General features: G+C 43.7%; 1 protein-coding gene across 2 annotated transcripts in view; it reads left to right on the top strand.

Annotated features, from left to right (window-relative positions):
* CECR2 (CECR2 histone acetyl-lysine reader) overlaps positions 1-24,403 on the top strand; it is a 93,237-nt gene that overhangs the window by 24,080 nt on the left and 44,754 nt on the right. For both annotated transcript variants that reach the window (XM_085049327.1, XM_085049328.1), the window contains exon 2: positions 23,746-23,840. In XM_085049327.1, coding sequence (XP_084905453.1) covers positions 23,746-23,840 — 95 coding nt within the window. The remainder of the gene's footprint in view (positions 1-23,745; positions 23,841-24,403) is intronic.

Below are 24,403 nucleotides of genomic sequence, written 5' to 3'. Positions count from 1 at the left end.
CCTGAGGTCTGGGATGAGCTTAGCAAGGGTTTTGGCACAGGGTAAGGTGGCTTGCCTGCAGTGGAAGCTTTGCATTCATTTAGGCTGCTGACCCTCTGACTGTGCACTAAAGGCTAAAATGCCTGAGTCTTCAAAGCCCTCTAGGACATCCTCTTGTGTCTCCAGAAACTTACCAAATACCCCACGGTTTGTTGGAAAATAATTTTTTTTAACAGCTCTTTCTGGTGTGAAAGCTGTGAGAGGATCACCTGGAAGGGCTAACGTGAGCAGCCCCTGCCAGAATCCAGCAGGGTAGCCACTGGCATTCATTTTGGGCTAAGTGAAATTGTGTTCAGCTCAGCTAAGCAGACCTATTTATAATGTAGAGTGGCCTGGTTCGGGCACTGCTGCAGATTAGGAGGACAGGAGATAGGGAATTAGTGAGCCCTGTTAATGCTTTACCTGGCAGTGAGGAGGAACTGCGGATGGCTGTGCCTGCTCTCCTCTTGGCAATGCAAAGCACCAGTGCTTTGGTTTGTTACAGAGATAGCTGTCAGCCCTGGGAACTCCCTTGCACTTCACTTCTGGAAAGCAGCAGGTACAGTTTGCCAGAGTTGCCCTGTGTCAGAAAAACCCAATGTGTGTAAAGACTTTGTGCTCTTGGGTTTGTATTGTCAAGAAAGGAGAGGAGGGTAGAGAGAGGTTTCATAGAATATTGTCTCTACAGTCTCTTTCTGAACTTCAGTTTCTTTCTTGAGGACCTGAAACAGTGAGAATAAATAGCCAGTAAATCCAAGCAAGGCAAAGAATCATGTTCTTCATGATCATCTGCATTGGGTTGCAGCACCTAAAGTTATGCAAGTGTAACACAGGATACTTTTTAGAATGCAAGACCCTTTCTCACAGTCTAGCAGGGAACAAATTCTGTCTTGAAACACTGGATTTTTGCAAGTGTATACAACAGTCAGGAATGTAGGCAGACATTTGTTTTCAACTTGGGGCAAGTTGCCAACTCTTTTAGACCATCATCCACCACCATGATGTAGAATTTCACCTTTTTCCCCAGCAGCCTTGTCTAGTAGTCTGGGCAGTAACCTCTGCAGAAGGCCAGAGGGGACAACTGAATGCAGTGGTTTCTTTTAAAGCCCTTACAAAACTATCAGAACTTGTAGTGTTATGTAGTGATAGTTGTTGGTTGATGGTTCTCAGGGAGGTTTTTTTGGTGTTTTCTTTTTTTTTTTTAAGGAAGTAATTTCCTTCACAAAAGGGAAGTATTTTTTCATGCAAGACATAATTAAACTGGAATTCATTGCCACAGGATGTTGTGGATGCCAGAAGTCGAGATAGGTTCAAAAAGCAATTAAACAAATTCATGGAAGCGAAGTTCATCGAGGGCAATTAAGCACAAAGATACAATCTCTGGCACAGGAAGTCTTAAGCCACAGCTTGCTGGAAACTGGTAGGGGGGAAGCCTTATGGTATGCTTGCACCATTCTTACACTCTGGCCAAGTATTTGCTGCTAGTCCCTGTCTGGGGCAGGATATTGGGCTCCATGGACCTTTGGTCTGACCCGATCTGGCAGAGAAATTTATCTGCTGTGCTTTAGCCAAGATGTGAGGCATCCCAGTTTGCTAAGGAAGTGCTAACAGCATGTAGGGATGTGAGTGATCCTTCGGAGTCTTTCCTGTGTCTTTTTTTGCAAGCAGAAAGCAGAATCAAGACCAGGTCTTGTGGTGGCACAGAGAGCTGGGCTTGCGAGCGAGGGAGGGGGGTGGTGGGGAAGGAAATGAAACCAAGCTGCTCCACCACTGTCCTGCTGGCTCATGACGTGGTCTGCAGAGCTCACGGTGTGGTGTTCGTGGATGAGCTCCAGACACTTCATGTGCTTCCAGAAAATTTGTCTGTGTGAGTCCTGCCTTCCAATAACCTGCCCTCATCAGCCAACTGCCTTCTCTGGTATGCCCAAAACACGGTGCCTTTGAAAATGGGATTAAAATGAGATTTCATGCTGATTAATAGCATCTAAATACATAGAGTAATTCAGATGGAAGTTAACTTGACTTTTAGCCTTTTCTTTAATTTCATGCTTCCTGCTTTGTTTGAGAAATTTAAGTGAAGCATTGTTGATATGATGTTGTATTAAGTGGTGTCATTCAATGTAGATAACACATGATTATAACTTACTAGAAAACACCTGATTTATCTCAATCATTCCTCATAATTTATTTTGAGAAAGGTAAAAGCAATAATCAAACCCTGTCAGGTCATCCCTCTGTACCCTGTACAACTAAACTGGGTTGTGAGAAGATATTTATCAGGGTGCTACAGGATCAGAAGAAGTTTCTGTTTCAAATTCATTGATGATTCAGAGAAATAAGCAGGCAGTGTATTTAGCATTGATTTACATCAATGAATTAAGGAGTACTCAAAAGTACAAGAGGGATTAAAAGTATGGATAAAGAAATTCAAGCTGGAAAATGTTTGCTATCACATGTGGATGTGAATAATATAAACCAGAGCTAGTTGGTGGGAACATTTTGGATGTGACAACAAGTGTGCCATGTCTTGTGACTTTTAGCCAAAACCAGTATTTCATATTTGGTTGAACCTTCAGCTCTTGAAGATACTTTGAGAGCATGATCTATCTGTACTCCCAGTTCGGAGAACCAAATTCACCCATTAATTATTATAATTTTAAAAACACCCTGAATCCAATGGGTCATGTTTGTGTTGTTTTGGGGAGTAAAGCAGACCACTAGATCGACAGAGGTTGTAAAAGTGTGATGTTTTTCTCCTTAAATGTAGCCCCTGCCCTGTTGCATAACTTTGTTTCTGAACGCCTTGGTACAAAAAAAGATTAATAAAATTGTGGGGAAGTCACAGAGTATCAACTAGAATAACAGTATGAGAATTATATTGTAAAACAATGTTGAAAGGCCTGAATATACTGGATGCTTACCTATATCTATAGGACAGAGACACCAAGAGAGACAAGGAAATTGGATTATTGAAATAATAGGAGAAAGGAGAACAAAAATTATTCTAAGCTCAAAGAAGTGTTTCTAAGCAGGAATAGGAAGTTCTGCTCTTGAAGCACACTAGACAAATACATTGTGTCTGGCAGAAAATAGCTGCCAAGTAGTCCTGGCTTAGAAATAGAATTTCAGGTGCCTTTTGTGTCTGACTTTTATCCCCAATAAAAACTGGGGATTGGAAAACAGGGTATGGTTAGTAGTGGGTTAATCTCAGTTAACCAATAGTGGGTTTATTTGAAAAAGTAGGAGGATAGGGACACTTCAGAGGTGTATTCTTTTGGCAGATTCGGGCTAGGTACTGAACAAGTGACTTGGGATTTATTGGAAAGTCTAAGAAGGAATTAGATGGCACACATACAATGATCTTGCTGTGCACGTCAGTGCTCTGGAAGCTTGCCAGCTGTGCTCAGAGGTCAGTTTTTGATGGAGCTGTTTTCCCTCACCAACAGGGAGAAAAGGTTGGCATCTCATTAAATACTGATTTTTTTTTTTTTAATGTTTTTTTTTACACCAGTGGTGGATCAGCCATCAGGCTGCTAATCTCACACCCAGCTTTCTCTTTTGGTTTGGATAGAAGTATTGGTGATAGTAACTGCAGAGTTGATATTGACTCCTACCACTTTTCACAGGAAGCTGAATGTTTTAAAGATGGAAAGCTCTGTTTCTCAGCATTTTTTCTGCTGTTCTTGTGGTGACTTAAAGCATCTTTTCCTTGAATGCAGCTCACACAATGAAGTTAAAATCACGTCTTCCTGGTTTCCTTCCTCTTTCATTTTGAGCTACTTCCATGTACAAACCATCCACCTCCTCAGTGAGCCTTCTGAGCAGGTTCTGGATGAGGCCACTGGCCCAGCTTGTTCTCATTTCTAGTCCCAAGTTATGCCTCATATTAGATACCTTGGAAGAAAGAGTAAAATCCTGCAAACACAAGTGGGAAAATTGCGGAATTCTCTTGACTCGAATTGCTGACACTGTTGATGTTTTGTGGTTTTTAATCTTATTAGTATTATTGCTTCAATAAATACCTTGCAGAGAAAAGTTCTGTGGGTTACTTTTGTAAGTGTGGGTGCAGCAATATTTTCTTTCATCACTTCTAAAACTATTGTCTTTTATTTAGTTGGACAACTCTTTGCTCCTGTCCTATTGGGAGAGAAAGAGGGTGGGAATGGAGAATAAGTGCATCCAGATGGCTTTCTCTGCCTGTTTTATGTTATCATATGCTTGGATTGTTTCACCTCTTACTTTCCGCCCCTTGAATGTAGCCCAGAAATTTGAAAATCATTAGAGTTCCTATTCAGCAGACTTTTTAATGGACTTTAGGCCATCCAAAGTCATGCTAACAAGGGTTCAATGCGTCCTGAGTTTTGTAATATGTGTATTTTGTAACCAAGTTCTTGGATGAGCATCTTTCTGGAGCTGTAAATTTATGTCAGTTCTTTCTGGACTTTTAAGTTTCTGAGGTTTTGTTTTGTTGCGAAGGCAAATGGGTTGAACGCAATGTTCAAGAGAGAAACTGTGTTTTCCATACTATTCTTTATCTCTCTCTAATACAAAGCTCCACATCTGGTTTGTGGTTTTGACGATGACTGGAAACTAAGCAGATGTTTTCCCTGTGCTGTCCTCAAGGCCACTTAGATCTTTCTCTGCATGGTTACAATTAATGTGAAACCCATCCGTGTCTACAATTAGTTCAAACTCTCCTTGCTGTTTTGCATAACCTTGCACTTGTGTGCAGTAACACTTATTTGCTGTAACTTGGGTGGATCCGTCAGATTTATGCTACTAGTTCTTGCTGGTTTTATTTCATTTATAGAGCAGTATCATCAACAATTTTTTCCCCTTATTTCACATTGTATATGCCCCTTTCCAGATCATTTAATATATTAAATGTTGATCATAGTATCCACCCCTGGGACTTCCCCCATTAACCTTCTTGAAAACTGGCCATTTATTCATGCTGTTCGTTTTTTCTAAATTAGCTTTAATCTGTTGACAGATGTTTACCTCTCACCCCATGACTAGTTTCCCTAATAGACTGTGGTGATTAATATTACCAAAGACTGTTTGAAAATTCAAATTAATTATATCTACCAATTTTTCTTTAACCACTGTCTTGGCACTCCTTATATAAAATGCGGATGTGCCCATTTTTCTTATGGAAATACCATGCTAATCTGGGCCTGCTGCATGGCATTAATCTAACTTCCATAACTACCCAGTTGAGCCATTTTACCAGGTACTAAAGTAAGGTTTACAAGTGTCTGTAATCCCCAAGTTCACTGTTGCTTTTTACACACAAATCCACGGTATCACCTGCCCTGCAGCTTTGCCACTTCCTATTTAATTTTAATGATCGAGCTGCCAGCAAAACGCATAACGCGCCGCTTAGCTCTTAACGTTGTTTGAAACTTAGGCGAGCGCTACCTGGGCCAGTTTGTTTCCAATTTAAATTAATTTTATGTGACTCCAGGCATCAGTGGCAGGCTGCCCTGGCTTTTTACAGCCCCTGCTCCTGAACTGCTTGTTACTGGCGCCCGCCAAGGGCCCCTGCAGGGTTCTGCTCTTGATACCTTCCTATACCTTTCCTATACCCTTACCTCTCCTCTACCAGCCTGTTCGGTGCAGCCAGCCCAGCTTCTCACTCTGAGGTGTGCTATGAAAATCTCTTCCAAGTGTCTCAACAACCCCTTACCCTGAAACTTCTGGGAAGCTTCACCAGGTTCGTTAAAACTGGAGGTTTTAAGTTTTTAATTCAATCAAGCAAGGGATAGAGCATCGTTTGAGTATGATTTTAATGATTTTTGCCTTTTATGTTAGTTGAAGTTGGATTGTTTCTAGATTTTGCTGCAATCTGGTGATTTACAGCTAAATTAAGTCTTTACATTCAAGTCAGTATTTTCTTCTGTACATGTCTGAGCAATTTATGGCTTTAATGTACATTTGTTTGAATTTATTTTAATGTTTTAAGTTACAAAATCGTAATTTTTTTTCTTCCTGCTTGCTGAATGAACTATTTGCTTTTGACCTGTATTAAAGTACTTTCCGCTAAAAAATTGAGTTAAAAAATGCACAAAAATATTTTTTAAAATTGGTTTGATGATGAAGTTTAATATTCTGTTGTGTTAAATGAAATGCTTAGCACCTGAATCCGATTTAGTGCAGTTAGCCAGCTGTTCTGGTTGGTTTCTGATCTCACACTCCCCTGAGCACTCAGCTCTGTGATCAGGTTGTAGGTGAGTGCTTGGCACTGTGAGATGGGCAGAGAAAGGCTGATCCACCTGCAAAACAATACAGCAAAGAAAACCCAGCGGGATAACCAGTTTTAGGATTAAAAAGCCTAAAACCTCCCCGTAGCCTGGCAGTGTTTCTATAAAGTAACCCCTGAAATTTCACCCAGAGTGAAGGGAATAAACAGAAATGAAGTGTGTACTCCTCGTTGCTCGCAGATGGGATCCACACATGTCAAGGCTCAATTTATCCTATCAGTAAGGTCTATTCTGGGCTCTTCTGTGTTTTCTGCCAGTTCAGTCTGGGAGTTGGTTTACACCTCTTGGCAAATATTTGGTTTGGGAGTTTCTAAGTATAATTTAAGTGATTGATTAAAAGTCAGGGGAAGCTTCAGCTCTTACTGGTTAGAGTAATTTCAAATTTACCATTAGATAAGTTTTAAAGGTATTAGTGTATCTTAAGCATTTAAGAGTAAAGCAGTGGATCTGAACAGCCTCTACTGCTGTTCTTGTAGACTTTATGCTGGTGCTAGTATTCCAAGTCAGAGCCTGTTTATATCTCTTTTAGTGATACAGTTAATATTCAAATGATTAAAGGTTGATCCTGAGAGCAGGGGGAAAGAAATCAGTAGAAAACATTGAAAACATTAGGCTAAGCATTGCTTCTTTATTTCTGAGTACTTGAGTACATCTTGGATGTAGGCAGACATTGCAGCACTTGGTACATTGTACAAAATCATCCCATTTATCTCTCCTTCTGTTAGTTTCAGGCTGATTCCTTCCTATAGTTTGCAGCATTGCAAACTTTTCAGCTCCTTAAGCATGCTTCTTGCATCCTATATTTTGACTGGCTTTGAAACCTGTTCCCTTCACACCTTCTTGGGTTTAATTTCCCTGAGCTGATTTCCTGTGATGGAATTCTTTCTCCCATCCCCGCCACTGTGGTTACATCCCACACTGTCGTCCCAGCATCCTGTGAAACATGGTCCTTGCCATGGGGGAGCTGAGCATTTGCTGTCCTAACTGTGCTCCTTCAGCCCCCACAGTGCATCTCAGATGTTTAAAGAATTCAGCCTCACAGCTTCCCTGTGCATTAAGAAAATATTTTCCCAGTTTTATGGAACAACAAAGCGAAATGCCCAGCATCACGAAGGAAGTCTGTGGCGCATCTGGGGGATGAACTCTGATCTCCACGTGTCTGTCCAGTACCTTGATTACGTGATCATCTCCACTGCCTCATCTCAGATTCATCTCTTGAAGTTGAACGAGCGTGTCAAACTGCATTTTTCATCTCTTTTCTCTTCACTCTGCTTATAGCTTGAGGCACTGGAGGAGAGTGGAGTTTTTACATGTTGGGAGCCTTCTTCAATACTGTTCTTTTATCCCCTCTTTCTTTGCCTCCCTTACATCTCAAGTCGTGTGAAATCAAGTCTCTATTCCCTTCTACATCTGAAATGCAGTTTTCTGTATTCATGCACATACTTGCCATCAAAAGTTTAATCTCTGTCCTCCGTTTTAATGCCGTAACAAGATTTTATTATTTTTTTTAGGACCCTCACATTTTCCTTCCTCTGTGACATTCAACTCTAGGCAACCACTGTTTTCTGCACTTGGCATCTAAGTCACGTTCTTTCCTGGTCAAATTTTACTATCCCTAGCCTGATTCAGCAAGGAATACAAACCCTTTTCTGCCTTGTACACAGAAATAGATGTGCAGGGTTAGATCAAAGGTCCCCCTAGCCCAGCATCCTGTCTCTTGTTGTACAGCAGATAGCCAGGGAACAGTGTCAGTTTAGGGCAGTCAAGCAATGATACTTCCCTAGACAGTGCTACCAGTCTCTGGTTCATTTGCAGCTCAAAAACTTCATTTTGTATTTAACAGCTGTTAATAGATTTTCCCCCCTTCTGTTAACTTGCCTTTCTTCTGTGAACCCATGTACTCTTATAGCATCCATAATATTCTGTGGCCAAGACACAGACAGAATTATTGCTTGTGCAAGGAAGTGTCTCCTTTTTGTTGTTTTTGTCCTGATAATTTAATTTGCTCTCTGTCCATTCTTTTTTCAGAAGGGACTACAAGCACTCATTCATTCTCCATGTCATTTCTGGCTTTTTATTGTTTTGCATAATTGTTTTTTCTGCAGAAGCTGTTTCATGCATTTGACCATTGTTGTTGTCCTCCTCCAGCTTTTCAGTTCCACAGTGTTGTCTTTTTCCCCAAATCTGAGGTCCAGAACAGCTTGTAGATTCACTCTGCATTCATACAGAGATACATTGATGTTTTATGTTCCTTTTCTCAGCATGCCTACTATTATTATTTCATTTTTGACAGCTTCCACTATATTGCTTCTACTTTCAGAGTTCTGCACACTGCCCAAGCTGCATCTCTGCTGCTTGCACTTTAGCTTGTGATCTGGACCCTGACAGTTATTCTTGCTTCATCCGAATTTTCTTTTTCCTCTTTCTTCTCCCTTTTTATGCTCCCACCATATCTGAAAGGGCTTTTTTCCCTCCAGTGCTCCTACCCACCTTGATCTCTAAATTTCAGTCGAAGAGTCGTACTACAAAGCCCTTCAAAAGCATCTGCTCTTTTTTCCCCCTTATCTAGTCTACCAGCACTGTCAGGCAACTTTCTATTATGCTGGAAATAAAAAATGTCTCTAAGATGTGTGCCAAGCTCACAGAATGTAAATCCACATATGTATATCCAATCCACTCTTCTTTTTTCTTCTTTCCTCTTCACCATCTGTCTTCTAATCTGGTTTCTGTGGGCATTAAGGTATAATTTTACACCAGTCCGGTTAATTCCAAGTTTAGTTCTAGTTTGTACTGTTCAAAAGTGTCTCATGCTAATAGAGCTTAATCTGCTCACACCGTGCACAGCATCTCAAGGAAAGCAGCTCTGATTTTAAGAAGCAGCCCAGGAAAATCTGAGGCCTCCTCTATTCCTGTCTGGGAACTTTTGGATGGAAATCACTCGCATGATCTGTGTAACTTCTGCCTAATAAGCCTGATGTTCCTTTCTGTGCTGGACCTGCCGCAGCACTGATGTGCAGATGTGCAGCCTGTTTGTCTCCCAGACATGTTGGATTGCACACAGACGGACTCTGTGATCAGGGAAAATGCACGTGGGAGCTTGGAGATGTACCAGGAGCATCGTGTTTGTTGCTTATGCTGTACACTGGGTCGGCACGTAAGCATTTGTCCAGAGTTGTCTTGGATTAGTGGTGCTGGCTGGACCTGGAAGAGAGGGATTTGCCATCAGGAGAAAACCCTAATATTGCTGTGAGCTTTAATCACAGCTAAGATGTTGTGGGGGAGCTCTGTTTTTATAGCAGTATAACCCATAGTTGCTATATCAACACTGCAGGTTATTAAATTGCCCAGATTTCCTCTCTCTGCCCTGAGAGTGTAGAGCCTCTTCCAGAAAGGGGTTGTTATGGACTCCAGGCATTTGAAAAGTTGGGTGTTGTGTTCAGTTGCTCCCATATGGACTTTAGGCCTTGATCTGACAGAGATGTACATCATCCTGCAATGATCAAGGAACAGTGTCCTCCTTCCCCTGTCCTCCACAACCACAGACTTGGGCTGCAGTGTGGGTTTTGAAAGCCAGCAGCATGCCAGGTCCTCCATTTGTGGAGGTGCTGAGGATAATTCTGTCCTTTAGGTTGCATCATGGCTTTTACATGTAAAGATGTGATTCACAGGCAGGGCTGGATCTCTTCCTCTAATGTACAGCTCTACACCATGTAATAATGGTTTGGCAGAAATCTGTTAGCTGAGCATTAAGTTCAATTAAACTAAATTAGAAATGAATTAATGGTGTAATGGTCAGAGGTCTAGCCTGAGAGTTGTGCCCAAGTTTTAGTGCTCTGCTTTTGATTTCCTGTGTGATCTTGGGCAAGTCACTTAGCTTAACTGTGAGAAGCCCACATGGGTGTTGTGAGGTTAAATGCCATAAAGATGCATGAAATCTTCTTGTGTGTATGTTACTGGGCTTATACAGAATTTGAAGAAAAAGCTATCAAAACTAGTCCTTCTTTGTCAGCCCTTACTGTGTCCCAAACGATTTCTATGTTTGGGAAAAAAACCCTACACTTAAAAGTTGCCATATAATCAAATTTTACAAATCTACTTGCACAGGCTGTACCTGAATAAATGATGTCACACTTCAATGATTACTGTTGAATCTAATGTTGATGGTGATATTGGCAGTGTGATCTGCTTGTGCAGTGAGTGTGGCTCAGCTATTCTGATGTTAAAAAAGGGACAGAAACAATCAGTAACCCCTGCTGCCAGGCAAAGGAAGGATGAGGGCTGGAGCAGACAAAAGCTTAATCTTTCTCTTTCTCTCTGTTTTTCTAAGAGTTTGAGCTAATCGCTGATAACCAACACTAAAACATCTGAATCATAAATCTGTTCAGCTGCTGTGTGACTCACAACAAACAGAGTATGAACTGTTTGTGCTGTAGCTATTCTCTTCCCTGCTGAGCTCTGCCATGAGTTATCTCACATATAACCCCTTCTCGTAGTCTTTGCAGGTTTAAAGCAAAATTCCCGTAATGCTTTTTACATTTAAGTCATCGGGGCACTCTTTCTATGCTAGCTCCCTTTTAAGGTAACTTTAGGCAGAAGATGAAATCACAGCAAAGAACTCCAAAGATCAGGGATGCAACCTACACACTCATCTTTCTCCCTTCTCCCCCACTCACCCCCCAAGAGCTGCTTCACACTATTGTGAGACTTAATCCTTCAGTGCTCCTTGCTGCTCTACCTTCCATAGAGCCAATAAGCACAGAGCGACTGAAAGATTGGATCTGTGTCCAAAGGAATGAATAGCAATGGATCACACTGCTCCAGCTCTTTTGCAAATGCTCTTTAGGAAAATGTAATAATTTGGGTTTTATTTGAAAAATAATTAAGATATCTCAGTTTGTACAGAAATGAGTCTGGTCTGAACAGTTTTGGATTTTTTTTTCTTTTTTCTTGGATCAATGGACAGCTGGGGAGGAGGGGGGAAGGAAATTCCTAACTTTGGACCCCAGCTGGAAATCAATACAGAGATAGTCCTGAATTCTGTTCCTTGATTGCTGGCTGTGGATGTGCTCCTGTGTTGACTGAGGCTGCCCACAGTATGAATAGGTGGACTTTTTCAACCCTAAAATTTATTTTGGAGGAAAAGGAAGTGATGTTACTTTGTTGTGGGTGCAGTGTGAGAAACCCTGGAATGAGTAAATTTTGTAGGCTGCAGAGTAGGATGTGATTTTTTATTTTGTTTGCCTTTTCTTCTATTTTGACTGTGTGGAAATGGTGTGGAGGTTATTGAGTTCAAACGACTTCCTGAGATTTCTGCATGCTAGAAGGGAATGACAGTCTTTGGAGTTCCTCTTACTGAAGCTTTATTAGCAAGGCTGAGTCAGAGGAAATGTTGCCAGACATCAACACAGTGGGACTGAGTTCCCTGGGAGTGACCAGGTCATTGTCACCTTTAGTCAGGGGCAGCAGGTAGGTTTTTCCAGCAGCAGCAACATGTGAATGCATTGATCTAAGAGCAGGGGTGTGCAGAAAAGAGCTGTGCTCAGTCTTGAAAGATTTGAGTTTGAAACGTTGCAGTGCAGAGCACAAGTAAGGCTCTCCAGGCTCTGTTTTAAGGTTTGGAAATCATAGGATTGTTTCATGCTCAAATGGTTTGTATGCATTTTATTTAAAAGTTTGAAGGGGACTACCATAGGGACTCTAAAAGATGAGAAGTGTGTAACTAATACAGTTTGGGAGGGATGGCAGGCACCTTCTGAGAGGAGACTCCAAGCCACTGTTGGTTTTCACAGTGGAGATGCCTAGGATGAATTTGTTAGGAAGGAAAGTAGTGATCCTTGTTGCCAGCATGAGTGTTCTGTGTCACCTCATGCTTCTGGTATTTTTTTGTATTTTGCTTTTTAAATGCTCGATTATTCTTTTAATTGAATTTATTTTGTTGTCTTTTTAAGTTGTTTTTAACATTCTTGCAGTGAAATCAGATCCTGCAGAGGAAAACTGCTTGTCAAAAGTTGCCCAGGCAGCAGCATGGCTTTTCCTAAACTTGAATTTTTCCTAATTCCTCAGTTTTGCTCCTTTTGAGCATCCCCTTTGGACAGTAATGCCAGACAGGATGAGACAATTTCCATCAGTGCTGAATAAAAATGTAGTTGGTACCATTGTGACTCAGGCTTCTTACCCCTAAAAGTGTCCCATGCAGGTGTCCTTTCCTACTCTCTGTGGCACCTCCTGTCTGGAGAAGTTTGAGCAGCCCTGCTGTAGGGAATGGCTGCACATCATCTGCTTGGAGGGGTCTGGGAAGAGTTAAGCTGCTTCTCGTTGTCTTACAAATATTAAGCCTCATGAGAGATTTAGGTATTTGTTTCTGTTGTGCATATTGAGAAAGAGCAGAGAATATTCCAGTGGGTTGCCTGAAGTCCCCCAGCCTGGCAGAGCTGGGAATAGGTTTCCTGGCTCACAGTACTGTACTTTAAACCACAAGATTAGTCTTTTTTGAAAAGGATAATCTGTATGTTCAAAGAAGGCTTTATAAAGCTCCCATTAACCCCGGTGCCATACCTAGTGAGGAATCTAATTTATGTTCTGGCAAATGAAAGCAGTTTCAGAGACCTTGGTGTTGCAGGTCACTGTCAGACCTTCAAGGTTCGTTGCCACCAGTTTAATTTTTCTCCTGCTTGGATTAGACTTTGTTGTTCCTGAGAGAGGAGGAGCAAAACTGTACTCCTGAGGAAAGATTTCCACAGACATCCAGTTGTGGATAACTGCGAACAAGGTCCACGCAAGGGTTTTTGCTTAGCTAATGTATAGAATGTCTAATGTTCCCATTTGTTTCTTGAAAGAAAGAGAGACCTTCTGGCAAAGCTGTCTCCTTTTTTGTTTCATTTTATCACTTAGTCAGGATCTCAAGATCTGAATTCCAGCAGCCAGTGACTGGAAATGTCCTTTCAAACTAAAATGTTGAACTTTAGAGTTTACCCCTGAGTCCTCAAGCTACCTTATCTGAACAACAGAGGGGTTTTTTTTTTTCCAGTTTCCTTCTGTTATCAAGGTGGAACACAGCATCTGAATGTTAGAGAAGTAGCAGTACATTAACCTCAGCCTTGCTTTTACTCAAAGATTGCAAGTGTTTTACAGGGTTGGCTAAAAATTATCTAACATTTGGGTGGGGGAGGAGGGAGAGATGGACAGAGATTTAGCTCTCATCACTATGAATGCATGAAGTGAGAATGAAAGCCAGGCCTTTCCTGATCCCATGCCCTACTAATAACACTTTTACAAGCTGGTTATATAATTATCTGTTATCGTGAGCTTTTTTCCCCCCACTTCAGGCAGATCAGCTATTTCATCCAACCAAAGCATTTTGTGCAGATCTTTGGGTAATCCAATGTCATCAGTTCTGCACTGAACTGCAGAAACAAAACTGGCTATTACAGTTTATGAGATGTAACAGACTTTTGGGATGGTTTTTTGTTTGTTTTTAAATATAGTGAAACAAGTCTGGGGTTCTTTTTCTTTTTTTCTTGTTCTGGGTGTCGGGAAAGAATCTAGAAGAAAAATTAGTCCAAGTAATGTCTGTAGAAAAAGTGTTACAGCAATAGAGCTGATTTCCTCTGTGTCTGGGCAATAGTTTACTGCCCTTCTCTCAAATTACGATGCTTTTTGTAATACGTGTTTTAAGAGTGTAGTTAGCATTAACATTTATGAACATAATAATAATTATTTGCCGTCTCTGGCAGATATAACCATTATTGTGTAAATAGCCAAGTGTTTGTAGCAATCTGCAAATTTATTGCCTATAAAGACAGCTTTAAATTAGGCTGGAGAAGAATTCCTGCATGGCGTGTGTGTGGAAGAAGATTTTCATCCCGTGCTCTGGAAGGAGAGCCACAAGCACTCCATCACCTTTTTATGGAGCAGCTGTGCCAGATGTGGAGTAAAACGCTGAGCGTGTCTGCTAAGCACGCAAAGGGCTCTGTGCTGTTTCCCTTGGCAAACACACATGGGAGCCAAGCTCCTTCCAGATGGGAATGGATGGTGGTTCATGGCCACCTCGAGCCATGGGGCCAATGCTGAGTTACCTGCAGTGTGTTGCAAGGAGCAGTTCTGAGATTTTGTGCTTTGCTCACACTCAAACCCCTGGGACTGCCAGCTTTTTGCTTTGTTTCTTTGAGCAGCTCCTTCTTCCCTCTGCCTTTCCCCAGCTCGTGGGAAGAGAATGGGAATTCCTGTGGGGCTCCTGGCTGCTCCTAGCCCCAAGGGCAGTTGGCTTGGTCACCAGGCAACCCTGCTGGGTCCTGTTTGGGTTTTCATTGGGCTGGCACTGCATGTTCCACAGGACATTCAAACAAGCACCACCAGGGGAAGGTGCATTAGGTAGCAGTCGCTGGCACACAGGCTCTGAGCCCAACCAGGCTTTAAAAACTATGGCAGAGGGGTTTTCCCCACATATCCAATGAAATACAGAACTTTTTGGACAGGGCTGAAGATTGAGTGTGAGTCGGAAGAGATAACTTCTTGCATTTATTTTGACATTGGATCCTGCAGTGACGTGCAGCTCTGTGTGAATTGTATTACAATATTCAACTGCCTTGAAACACCATTTCCTATTTCAAGCCAATCCCTTAGTGCATATACGTCTCATTAAGGTGGTAGCATCTGTGTTTGGTGTAAAAATTTTTAAAATTGTATAAAAGCCATTAATTTTTGTATCGAAGTACATCTGGACTGTATAAGCTTGGAGTAAGTTCAGAAAGTCTGATAGATAAGCAAGATGATGCTTTTGGCTATTCAGAGTAGTGCAGACACTGATCTAAAAGTGTGGGAAAGACCTGTTTGCTCTTGTTGTAGCAACTGTTATGCCATGGAATAGATGTGTGTCTTTAAAACTTATTCTTCATTTTGAGACTAAGCCTGTTGCAGGCAGGCAGCTCCCATATCCGAGTAGCTGGCTGGCTGCTTCATCAGGGTTGGTAGCAGTAGGCAGCTAGTTCATATTTTTTCAAATCCTTCTTTGCTAAATCAGTAGGAAAAAAAGGCGCTGCAACTTGGATTTCACCGTGGCTGGTGGTTGTTTTTTGGGTGGGTGTGTGGGGTGTGTGTGGCTCCCTCTCTCTTGGTGGCTTTTCTTTTGTCCCACCTGGGGCAAGGAGGAAAAGTTTTTGGTGCTGGCAGCACTCTCAGGCTGCTCTCCCTGCTGAGTTCCAGGCAGGGTTTGTTTGCTGTGGGTTCACTGTGGGCTGCACTCTGCACGGCATCCAAGGGGAGGCAGAAGAATGGTTGGCTGTGGAGAGCAGATTAAAGAGAAAAAGCAAGGTTTTACAGCCTTTTTCTACCTTAATATATTCTACTGCTTCACCCTGCTTTTTCAGGGACCTTCTTTCCTCCGTTCAAAAGCTGTGTTGTTGTTTTTGTTTGAGGGGCAGAAGGGATGCGAGGAAATCACCTGACTCCTTAAGGGATGATCTGGACTTTCTGTTTATCTCGAGGCTCATGAAGATAAGTTGTTTCATGGCTTGCATATCACCTGGCAGCTAATAACATCCTGGATGGGGGGAGTGGTGGAAATGCTGGAGGAGAAGCACTTGTTGCTGTTCCAGGAGGAGTTTTGTGGAGAGTGTGCAAACCAGCTGCACAGCTTGGATGCCCTGGTGCCTCAGGAGTGAGTGATGGCAGGGAGTAAATCCCCCAAGAGTTTTGGCCAGTGCATGCTAGAAAACGGGATGTTGAGTTAGAACAGTCCAGCTGCATCAAAAGCAGTGAAAATTCCCTTAAAAAATTATTTCCCCAGTAAGTTTGGAAATCTTTGCAGAAACTTTAGCCAAGCAATCCATTCCAGATTTTGGCACTCGTCCTTTCCCTTCCCCGTGCTCATGCTGAGCAGATGAGTGCAATGGCCAGACCTAAAATGAAGAGCATCTACAGTCTGATCTCATCCTCCCTTGCTGCCTTTGGCTGGAGAGGAGGAGGAGCTTTGAAATCGGATTATTACTTCGAGCCTCTTGGCTTTGGAGCTACAGACTGTTCCCCACGTTGCCAATGGGCTTAAAAGCTTAGCAGAACTCCCACTAGGTACCCAGGAAGCCTCTTACCGCAGGAGATGGTGACACGGCAGGATCAGCTGTTCTTTATTTATCGTGCAGCTGAATTGTCTGGGGAGGAACCATTGCTAACCCGCTGGTGTTGTTTCCAGAAACAACATCCAGACAGGTAGAGCCGGGCTGATGCTGTTTCCCACCAACAGAACTGTGCTCACACTAAGTGCTGTGTAAAACACTCGCTAAAATGTTTAGTTTTTAGCTGCTGGTAGTACTTAGCCCATAAATGGGAATGCTAAATCCATGATATGTGGAGAGAGAGAGTTTGGGGTTGTTTATGTTTGGTTTTACCAGCAAGGTATTGCTGGCATGGGACTGCAAGAGCTAAATTATATTTAATCTATACAATAGTTTGGGTTAGTTTCAGAACGCTGCCAATCTCTAGCTGTCTTCTCACCACTTACCTCACCCTGTCTTCCCTGAAAAAAACAAAACCAAAATCCTAAACCAATAGTTTGATCTGAGTACATCAGATATGCCATACAAGCACAGCTACTGGGAGACGTCCTTTCTAGGCAATAACAAATGATACCTTTCTGAGGGTGAGGCAAACAGGATGCAATTCAAACAGGCTGTGTTTCCTCTCACACTGCTGTGTTTGGAGGTTATTTTCAGCTGGAGGAGTTGAACTTGTGGCTTGGGCAATAGTGGTCAGCCACTTCAGGGTGGGGGAGAGGAGGGCAGTGTTTTGGTTTGTTTTGCTTTTTTGGTTTTTTTTTTTAGACCACAGTGCCAATACTTTTCCCATAAAAGCATAGACCCCTGATGAGAAATTTAAGCAGACTGGTGTTAGGCTAGCTTTTCTTATTTGCCCTTCACAGGCCTCTTGGAAGTCTTCCACAGGGTCTGCAAGAGGTCTGCAAACCACAGGCTGGAGGTTCTGCTGTGCCTGAAATTTCCTGTAAAGGCAGCTCAGTGCCCAGTGCGATGCTTGCCCCTCAGCCAGCCTAACTGGCTTATGGTAAATGGTGTAGATTATCTGCGCTGAAGGAAGAGGGGATTATTTTGAAAGGGAGAAATTATCCTTTGGAGGGAAATAGCACGATCTCCAAAGGCTTTGGCTCCTAATAAAACTGCTGAAAAAGAAAGATGATTGCAGTGGCATCAAGTGTCAAGGCTTACGGCTTCTCCCTTAGCACCAGCACCGAGTGAAGCATGTGGTGTGGATGCTGGGGCTGGTGTTAGCTGGGCTGTCTGTAAAATTGCTCTGCATGTGGGTGTGTGCCTCCCCTTTCTTCACAGGTGCTACCAGGCTTTGCTGAATGTTCTTTAAATGCTTTGATGCTCTGGGATGGCAACTGCTCTGGAGGCATAAAGTATTAATATCTAACTACTAAACAGAAACTAATCACTTGTTGCTGCAGAGCTTCAGATGCCCCCTGTCCATCTGAAAAGGCATTTTGCCAGGGGGAAGAAATAGAATGAGTAGCAGTTTTCCATCTTTAAAGTGCTGACAATGCATACATTCATAACAAACGTAGTTCTCGAGTCGCTTGCACTGCAGGCAAGATGAGCTAGGAGGAGAAGAAAGCATTATTAGCACTGATACATGGCTGTGGGGCATGAGGGAGACTGGATTGATCAGTCTGAAATCTCTTTTCAGTACAGTTTAGCCACCCAGCGTGAGCTGCTCGTTTTTGTTTGTATTACACAGCAGTGAAAAATTCCACTTGGAGAGCAAGGAGCGGCGTGCTGTGCAAATAGGGGAGGGTCCCTGTCCCAAGGGAGAGATCAGGCAGCAGGTTAATGTGGATGGAGAACTCCAGCTGTTCTGGTAAGTGGGATAGGTGGTGGATAGAGAGCACGGTGGTCTCAGAGTTGTAAGCATCCCGATAGAGGGGGTAAAGGAAGACAAAGTGTTGGTTTGCCTATAAACCAAGCCTGGAAAATTCTAGCCTGACCAAAATGCCCTTTGGCATTGCAAACAGTTTGCATTTACAAACCTGCTTAGGCTGAACTGAGCAGAATTCAGTGTTTGTTGCAGCCCCTTTCATAGCCGGAGGGAGCTGCTGGAGGAGAGGATGGCTGACATTACCCCTTGTGCTGCTGGCACTGGCAGGGAGCACGTGGGATTTGTTCTTTGCAAACAGCCATAATGTGGAGGCAATATGACAAATTCTCCCTGGCTTTCTGTTTATAGCCCATCTCTCTTGTACAAGGCTGTCATCTCACACCTCTGCCTAGCCCTGGTGACATTATGCCCTAACATTATGCTCCTGTTTACAACATGTTCTAAATAGCCTTCAGAGAAAGTTTAGCAAAGGAGAAATCTCAGAAGGCACTGGCAGACATTAAGGCAGAACCTAAAGAAAAAGGGAATACCTTTGCTGCCCTTGCTTTGTCCCCCTCCCTAAATGACAGTCCCCTTCTGACAGGATCTCTTTTCTCCTCCCTCACATATTTGCTCTTCATCCCTTGAGCTCACACACCAGAACGGCTCGGAGAGGAGCTGGGACCACTGTGGTGACAAATGTCCTTAACCTCTTCCCCTCCCACCCCAGAGCTACTGTAGAAGGCCAGTTTGGCTCCCTCTGAGCTCATGAGGGTGAGGTGAAGATGATGATGTTGCCACGAGGCAGCTGCTGACTTCATCCCCACTGCCTGGAGCACAGGGAGGGTGTTTGGCACCCATTTTCCTTTCTGTGGAAAGCAGAGTGAAAAAGTTGGGGATCCTTTTAGCCAAGCAAGCCTTAAAGCCCTGGGGGATCATAGAGAGAGAGGGAAGCACGCAGGATCCTGCAGGACTGTGGGGAAGCTGGGAGAGGTGCATCCAGCTGCAGACTTGGATAACGCGTAGTGTTTCCAACTAGCCACTTGAAATGAAGATGGCATCTCTGGGAGACTCCATCAGCACCAGGAGTCATAACTTCTTGGAAGCATTTCAGACCTGCAGTTCGCTTTCCACCTTCCTACCCAATCCCAGTACCCTTTGGCATGAATTTGCCAAACTTTTGCCCAGATACCTGTTGTCATTAATTATCTGTGAGGGGATAAGAATGTCCTGACTTGACTAAGTGATGGCATTGAAATTTCAGAGCACGGGTTGGGGTTGGCTCAGCACGTCCCACTGGTAGCTTTTGGTGATCTCCTAAAGCCTCTGCAAAAGCCTGTTTAGTCACTCTGGAGCATTGCAATGGAAAGCTGATAACGGCAGCGCTGTGGAAATAGAGCTGAAGGGATTGGGGTTTTTAAACTGATGGCTAACTTGGACAAGGCTTAGCTGTGCTTAAACTGGTTATGTCCATCAGATTCAGTTATGGATGATTCAGCTCCAGCACAGAAGAAACCTTTTAACTGTAGTCCTGTGCCAGCCAGCTCACACTGGGCTTTTGCAAGTTTGGAGGAGTCTGTCTTCTGAAATGAGGGCCCTGAACTTTGTGAGGCTGCCCTCTGCTCAGACAGCTCTCTGGAGCAGGGGCTGGAGGCTTTCTGGCTGCTTTCCACAGGTCAAAAAGCAGCGCGTGCAGCAGCCCCACGCTGGCTTGGTGACAGTGGTGTCGCTGTTGTGGACTCATTTGTTTACTTTTATCGGGAAGGTTGACTGTCTTCCCTCTCAAAAATCTGGGCAGATATCAAAAAGGCGTCCAAAGCGCCATTTGTTTCCGGCTGCCTGCCAGTGGGGGTAACCATACCTGCCTGACTGCAGGGTGTGGGGCAGGCATGGGGCAGAGCCCTTCTGTACCAGCCCGCGTTCCCAGGGAGTGGGGAGGGATGGGTTGGTGTCCTCTCACCCACCCCATAACCCTGCTTTGGGCCAGTGCTCCTCCTGGGAGAGGTGGTCACCCTTGCTCCCACCCTTGCTCTGGCCACTGCCTCTTCCCAACAGTCCTTGCCTGACTCGGGGGATTTAGTACCGGGCTGGGGGGAGGGAAAGACGTTAAACAGGCTTTTCCCTAATGAGGTGTGACGCCAGCTGGAGAGGGGGAGAATCCTGCTTTTCTCCTGTCTGCTGCTCTCTCCAGCTAGAGGAGGAGGAGATGTGTGTCCCCCCCTTTTCCTCTGCTGATTTGCTGCCTCTTCTGTTTCCTTTCTGTGCTGTCCCCAAAGCGTTTTGGCAAGGTTCAGATTTCTGTGCTCACAGCTCAGTGCTCAAAGAGAAAAGGGGAAAAACAAAAGGATTGGAGGCGTGGGGAGGATGGTGGCTGGGAGGAAGCTGAGCCGCTCGTCCTGGCCAGGCTGGAGGAGTGTGGGGATGGGTGACTGGGGCAGGGTTTGCCCTTAGGACCAGGGGGGGTTTAGTGGCCTCTTTCTCTTGAGAGTTCCTGGCACCACTTCAGCTACCTCTGTTTAGATGAGCTGCTTGAGCTCCTTTTCTGGCTGTCCCTTGTTGGAGGAGGAGGCTGGAAAAATCCTCCTGCTAAATGTGGGCTGAAGCATTAGGTGGAAACCTGAGGGGCTACTAACTCTTTGTTCACATCCTGAGATGTTAAGGTTTGCATCGCATCCTCCTGGTGTGTCTGTCACTCCCACAGCACTGTGGGTGTGTGGGAAGAGTCTAGGATTTAGGTGTTTTGGGACAGGAAGCTGGAGAATCCAGTGAGATAGAAAACTGTAACCTTCAGTTAAGCAGGGCCAATGGACCCAACCCTGGTTCATTGTTCAAGCCCTGTGTTCATTTATCAAGTTCTTCTCGCTGCTCTTGCCCTTCTGTCACAAGCAGCATTAGTGAGAATGTAGACAGAAACATTACAGGACAATGTCAATATCTTTTCTCCAAGACAAATAATCATGGTAATACTCCAACTGTGCCTTTACAGTAACATTCTGGCACTGAGTGTTCTGACAGGGACCAGAGGGTCAGGATGGGCTCCAGGAAGCACTTATGGCATTGGGGAGCACAGTGCAAGTGTCATTCTAGAAAAGCACTGACAGCCTCAGCCCTGCCAGGGATGGATCTTCCCTAGCTCCATGCTGTATGTGCTGATGAATCTTGGCTTGTTCCAGACCCCCTTAGGCCAGCGTGGCACTGGGACTCTGCCCCCAGCCCCACATCAGGCTGTGTGCCCAGAGCCCCTGCTAGCCACTGGCTGTGAGATCTGTCCTGGTCAGGTCCCCAAACTGCTGCTGCACCTGCCATGAAGACAAGGACAAGAGCATCCTTCTGGGAGAGAGGAGGGGAAACAACCCAGCCAGGTGTTTTAGCCCTGCCCAGGAGGTGGCATCCTGCTCAGTGCCCCAGGAATGTCCCCCTGCTCCTGGGGTGACCTGCCAGCTCCAAAAATGTAAAGGTCACTCTCGGGCCTGGAAAACAAGGGCTGCAGATAGGGGCTATCTGAGGCAGTTGTGGCCACTGCTTCAGGAGTGTTAGTCAAACAGCAGGCTGAAAAGGCTCACGGGAAGCAGTTTAAATATTCCTTCATACAAAAGGCTGTCACATCCTAGCAGGGGCAGACTGCTGACTGACAGCTTTAATGCACCAGTGTATGTGGCTGAGGCAGAGGCTGAATGCAGGGAGGCATCCTGGAGACTTTCTTTCCCTCTGCCTTTTATTCTGGGTTCTAATGTCATTTTTCACAAGCTGCGAGTTTGCTGTGGTGATGTGGTAACACACCTGGGATGGTTTAGTGTACTGCATACTTTAGGTTCTCCATCCTCCCCTCTCCCCCAGGGGTATTTATAGAAGGCATATGTCCACTCAAGTATTTTACAAATAAAGTAAGTCAACACCTCTAAAATACTAACCACTGATCAAGGGATAAGTAGGGCCAGGGCCAGGAGCTGGGCTCACTCCCTCTGGGTCCCTTTCAGCTCAGGACATTCCACGATTCTAAGTGAATTCACTCAGTAATTACTATTTATGTAGCATGATTACTATTTATACCACAATCATACCACTCTCTCCAAGGGATGGCAAGCAGCAACTGCAGCTTTTGTATTAACTTGTCATTAAGCAGGATGCTCATCTAGAGGCAGAGAGCAGAGATTCCTGGTTCTTCCCCTAGCTCTGTGGCAGGGATGCTACATTAGGCTTTGGCTGCACACTGCCCTTTCCTTACCTCCAGTTTCCACATATAATAAATGTGTTTAGTACATTCTGCACAGGGCAGGTGTCAGGCTTCCTCTCTTGAAGCACCTTGGATGTTGCACAAGAGGTAAATAAGAGCAGTGTTGATAATGAAAATATGCCATTAATACATTTCCAATAAAAACCTACAAGCGGCGTTTAAGCTGCAATCTGTTATCAATAATTTTATTACTGCAGTTACTGCGGTCTAATAAAAAAGCACTTTCTCTTCTTTATTGGGTAAGTGCCAAAACGTTTATCCTTTATTCTCTGGCCATTAACCTTTATTCTGTAGCCATTAGCTTAGCTATTTGTGTAACAGTCTGTTGAGTAACATTCAAGTAGGAATTTTTATTCAATCCATTATTTATTCTGAAACCCAAAAAGAATAGCTTCTTATGCCTATATTGTTTATCCGTATTAAATCTTGTTACTTGTTACTATTAAATCTTGTTTACTGTCTCCATCACTAGCTGTATGCTAGTGAGGATAAGTCTTACAGAAAGTGGATTTTTCTTACTGTGAATAATTTTCTGGCATACAAATAAAACTGTGTAATTATATTTCCAAATAATATTTGGAAAGGAAAGCTCGAAACTGCTAGCTCCAATAAAGATATTTCTCACAATATGTGGAAAATTCGTAATTAACTAAATTTCAGGAGTTCATCCTTTTTGTGGATCAGTTTTTGCCTCACATCATTGGGAACTCCACTGTGCTGAAATAAGCAGTGATACTCTCCATCAAGGATTGAGATTTTGGGTCACGACATCTGACATCCCTCCATCCTTTCCTTCTCTCTTACAGGAGTTGGAGAAAAAGGTAACCCAAAGAGAAATAAGTTAAATAATCAAAATGCCTGCTTTGAGACATTTTCTTGCTAGCTTTCAGCCATTTCTGGCAATCCATCTGAAACTGCTACTTGTGGGTGTAAGTGGCTTTTAGGGCCACACTTTTCTTTTGAGCTCACCAGCCTCAGTGAGTGGAAGTAAAGCAGGAGAATGAAACTGTTGATTCCTGTCCATCAGGTGAACATGGGTGAAATCTTGCCTTTCTTATTAGGCTGTAGTGTATCTCAACCTCACTGAACCCTATTTTTCTGCATCCAGACAAAAGCATTAGTCTTCTGGCTGGAGAGTGACATTCAGTAAAAGCCTTTCAAGGTCTTCCCATAACCTCTTGCAATGAAGAGGTAGTAGAAGCAGTATTTTTAATGAGGAGGAAGGTCCATTTACCCCATGTGTGCTCTGCTGCTGTTCACATAGGTGAGGCTGTTTGGGTCTTTTTGGTCCTGATGAGCTAACAGTAAATTCTAAGGAATTAGTTTAATGGTTGGATTTTTTTTTTTTCTCCCCTTTCTGCTCATTAGGAACTGGAAGCTGCTCTTCACAGGGATGATGTGGAGTTTATCAGCGACCTGATCGCTTGCCTTCTTCAAGGTTGCTATCAGCGCAGAGACATCACGTGAGTAACCTCATCTATGGCTTAAGCACTTTGCAAGGGGAGCTAATTAACACGGTGGCTTTAAAGTGATGACATGGCAGTGATCAGCAGCCACCAGCAATCAGGCCAGATGCTCCACCAGAGTGGAAGGGAATTCCAGTTCTCTTGGGTTGAGTTGTAGGCTTTTAATTGTACAGACCTGTTAGGCAAACTCCTTTGTTCAGATCCTGTGCAAAGCTGTGTTTGATGCTCTGCTGTACCACTGGTGAACATTCACATCTGCTGTTATGCTCTGCGCTCTGTTTGGTCAAATTAGTGATATTAAATCATCACATATGTTTTCAACATTTATCTGTATTGCATAGCATAAAACTTGCTGCTCTGCAGCCACCTTGATTGCGTGAAAGATCTCATTTCTTTACATAGGGGAAATTGTGATTATTTTCTTGGAAATAAGAGGAGTATTGGAATTGCTTCAGTTGCAGGATGTTGGAAAGTGGTTTGACATGTTCTCTTGAAGTTCTGACATCCAGAGACACTTTTAGTGTCCACTAAAGCAGCCTTCCAAATGGAGACATCTGTAG

Source organism: Lichenostomus cassidix, chromosome 1Ab (genome assembly GCF_008360975.1).
Source record: "Lichenostomus cassidix isolate B80296 chromosome 1Ab, HeHo_3.0, whole genome shotgun sequence".
Taxonomy (NCBI): domain Eukaryota; kingdom Metazoa; phylum Chordata; class Aves; order Passeriformes; family Meliphagidae; genus Lichenostomus; species Lichenostomus cassidix.
This window is presented reverse-complemented; position numbering and strand designations above follow the sequence as displayed.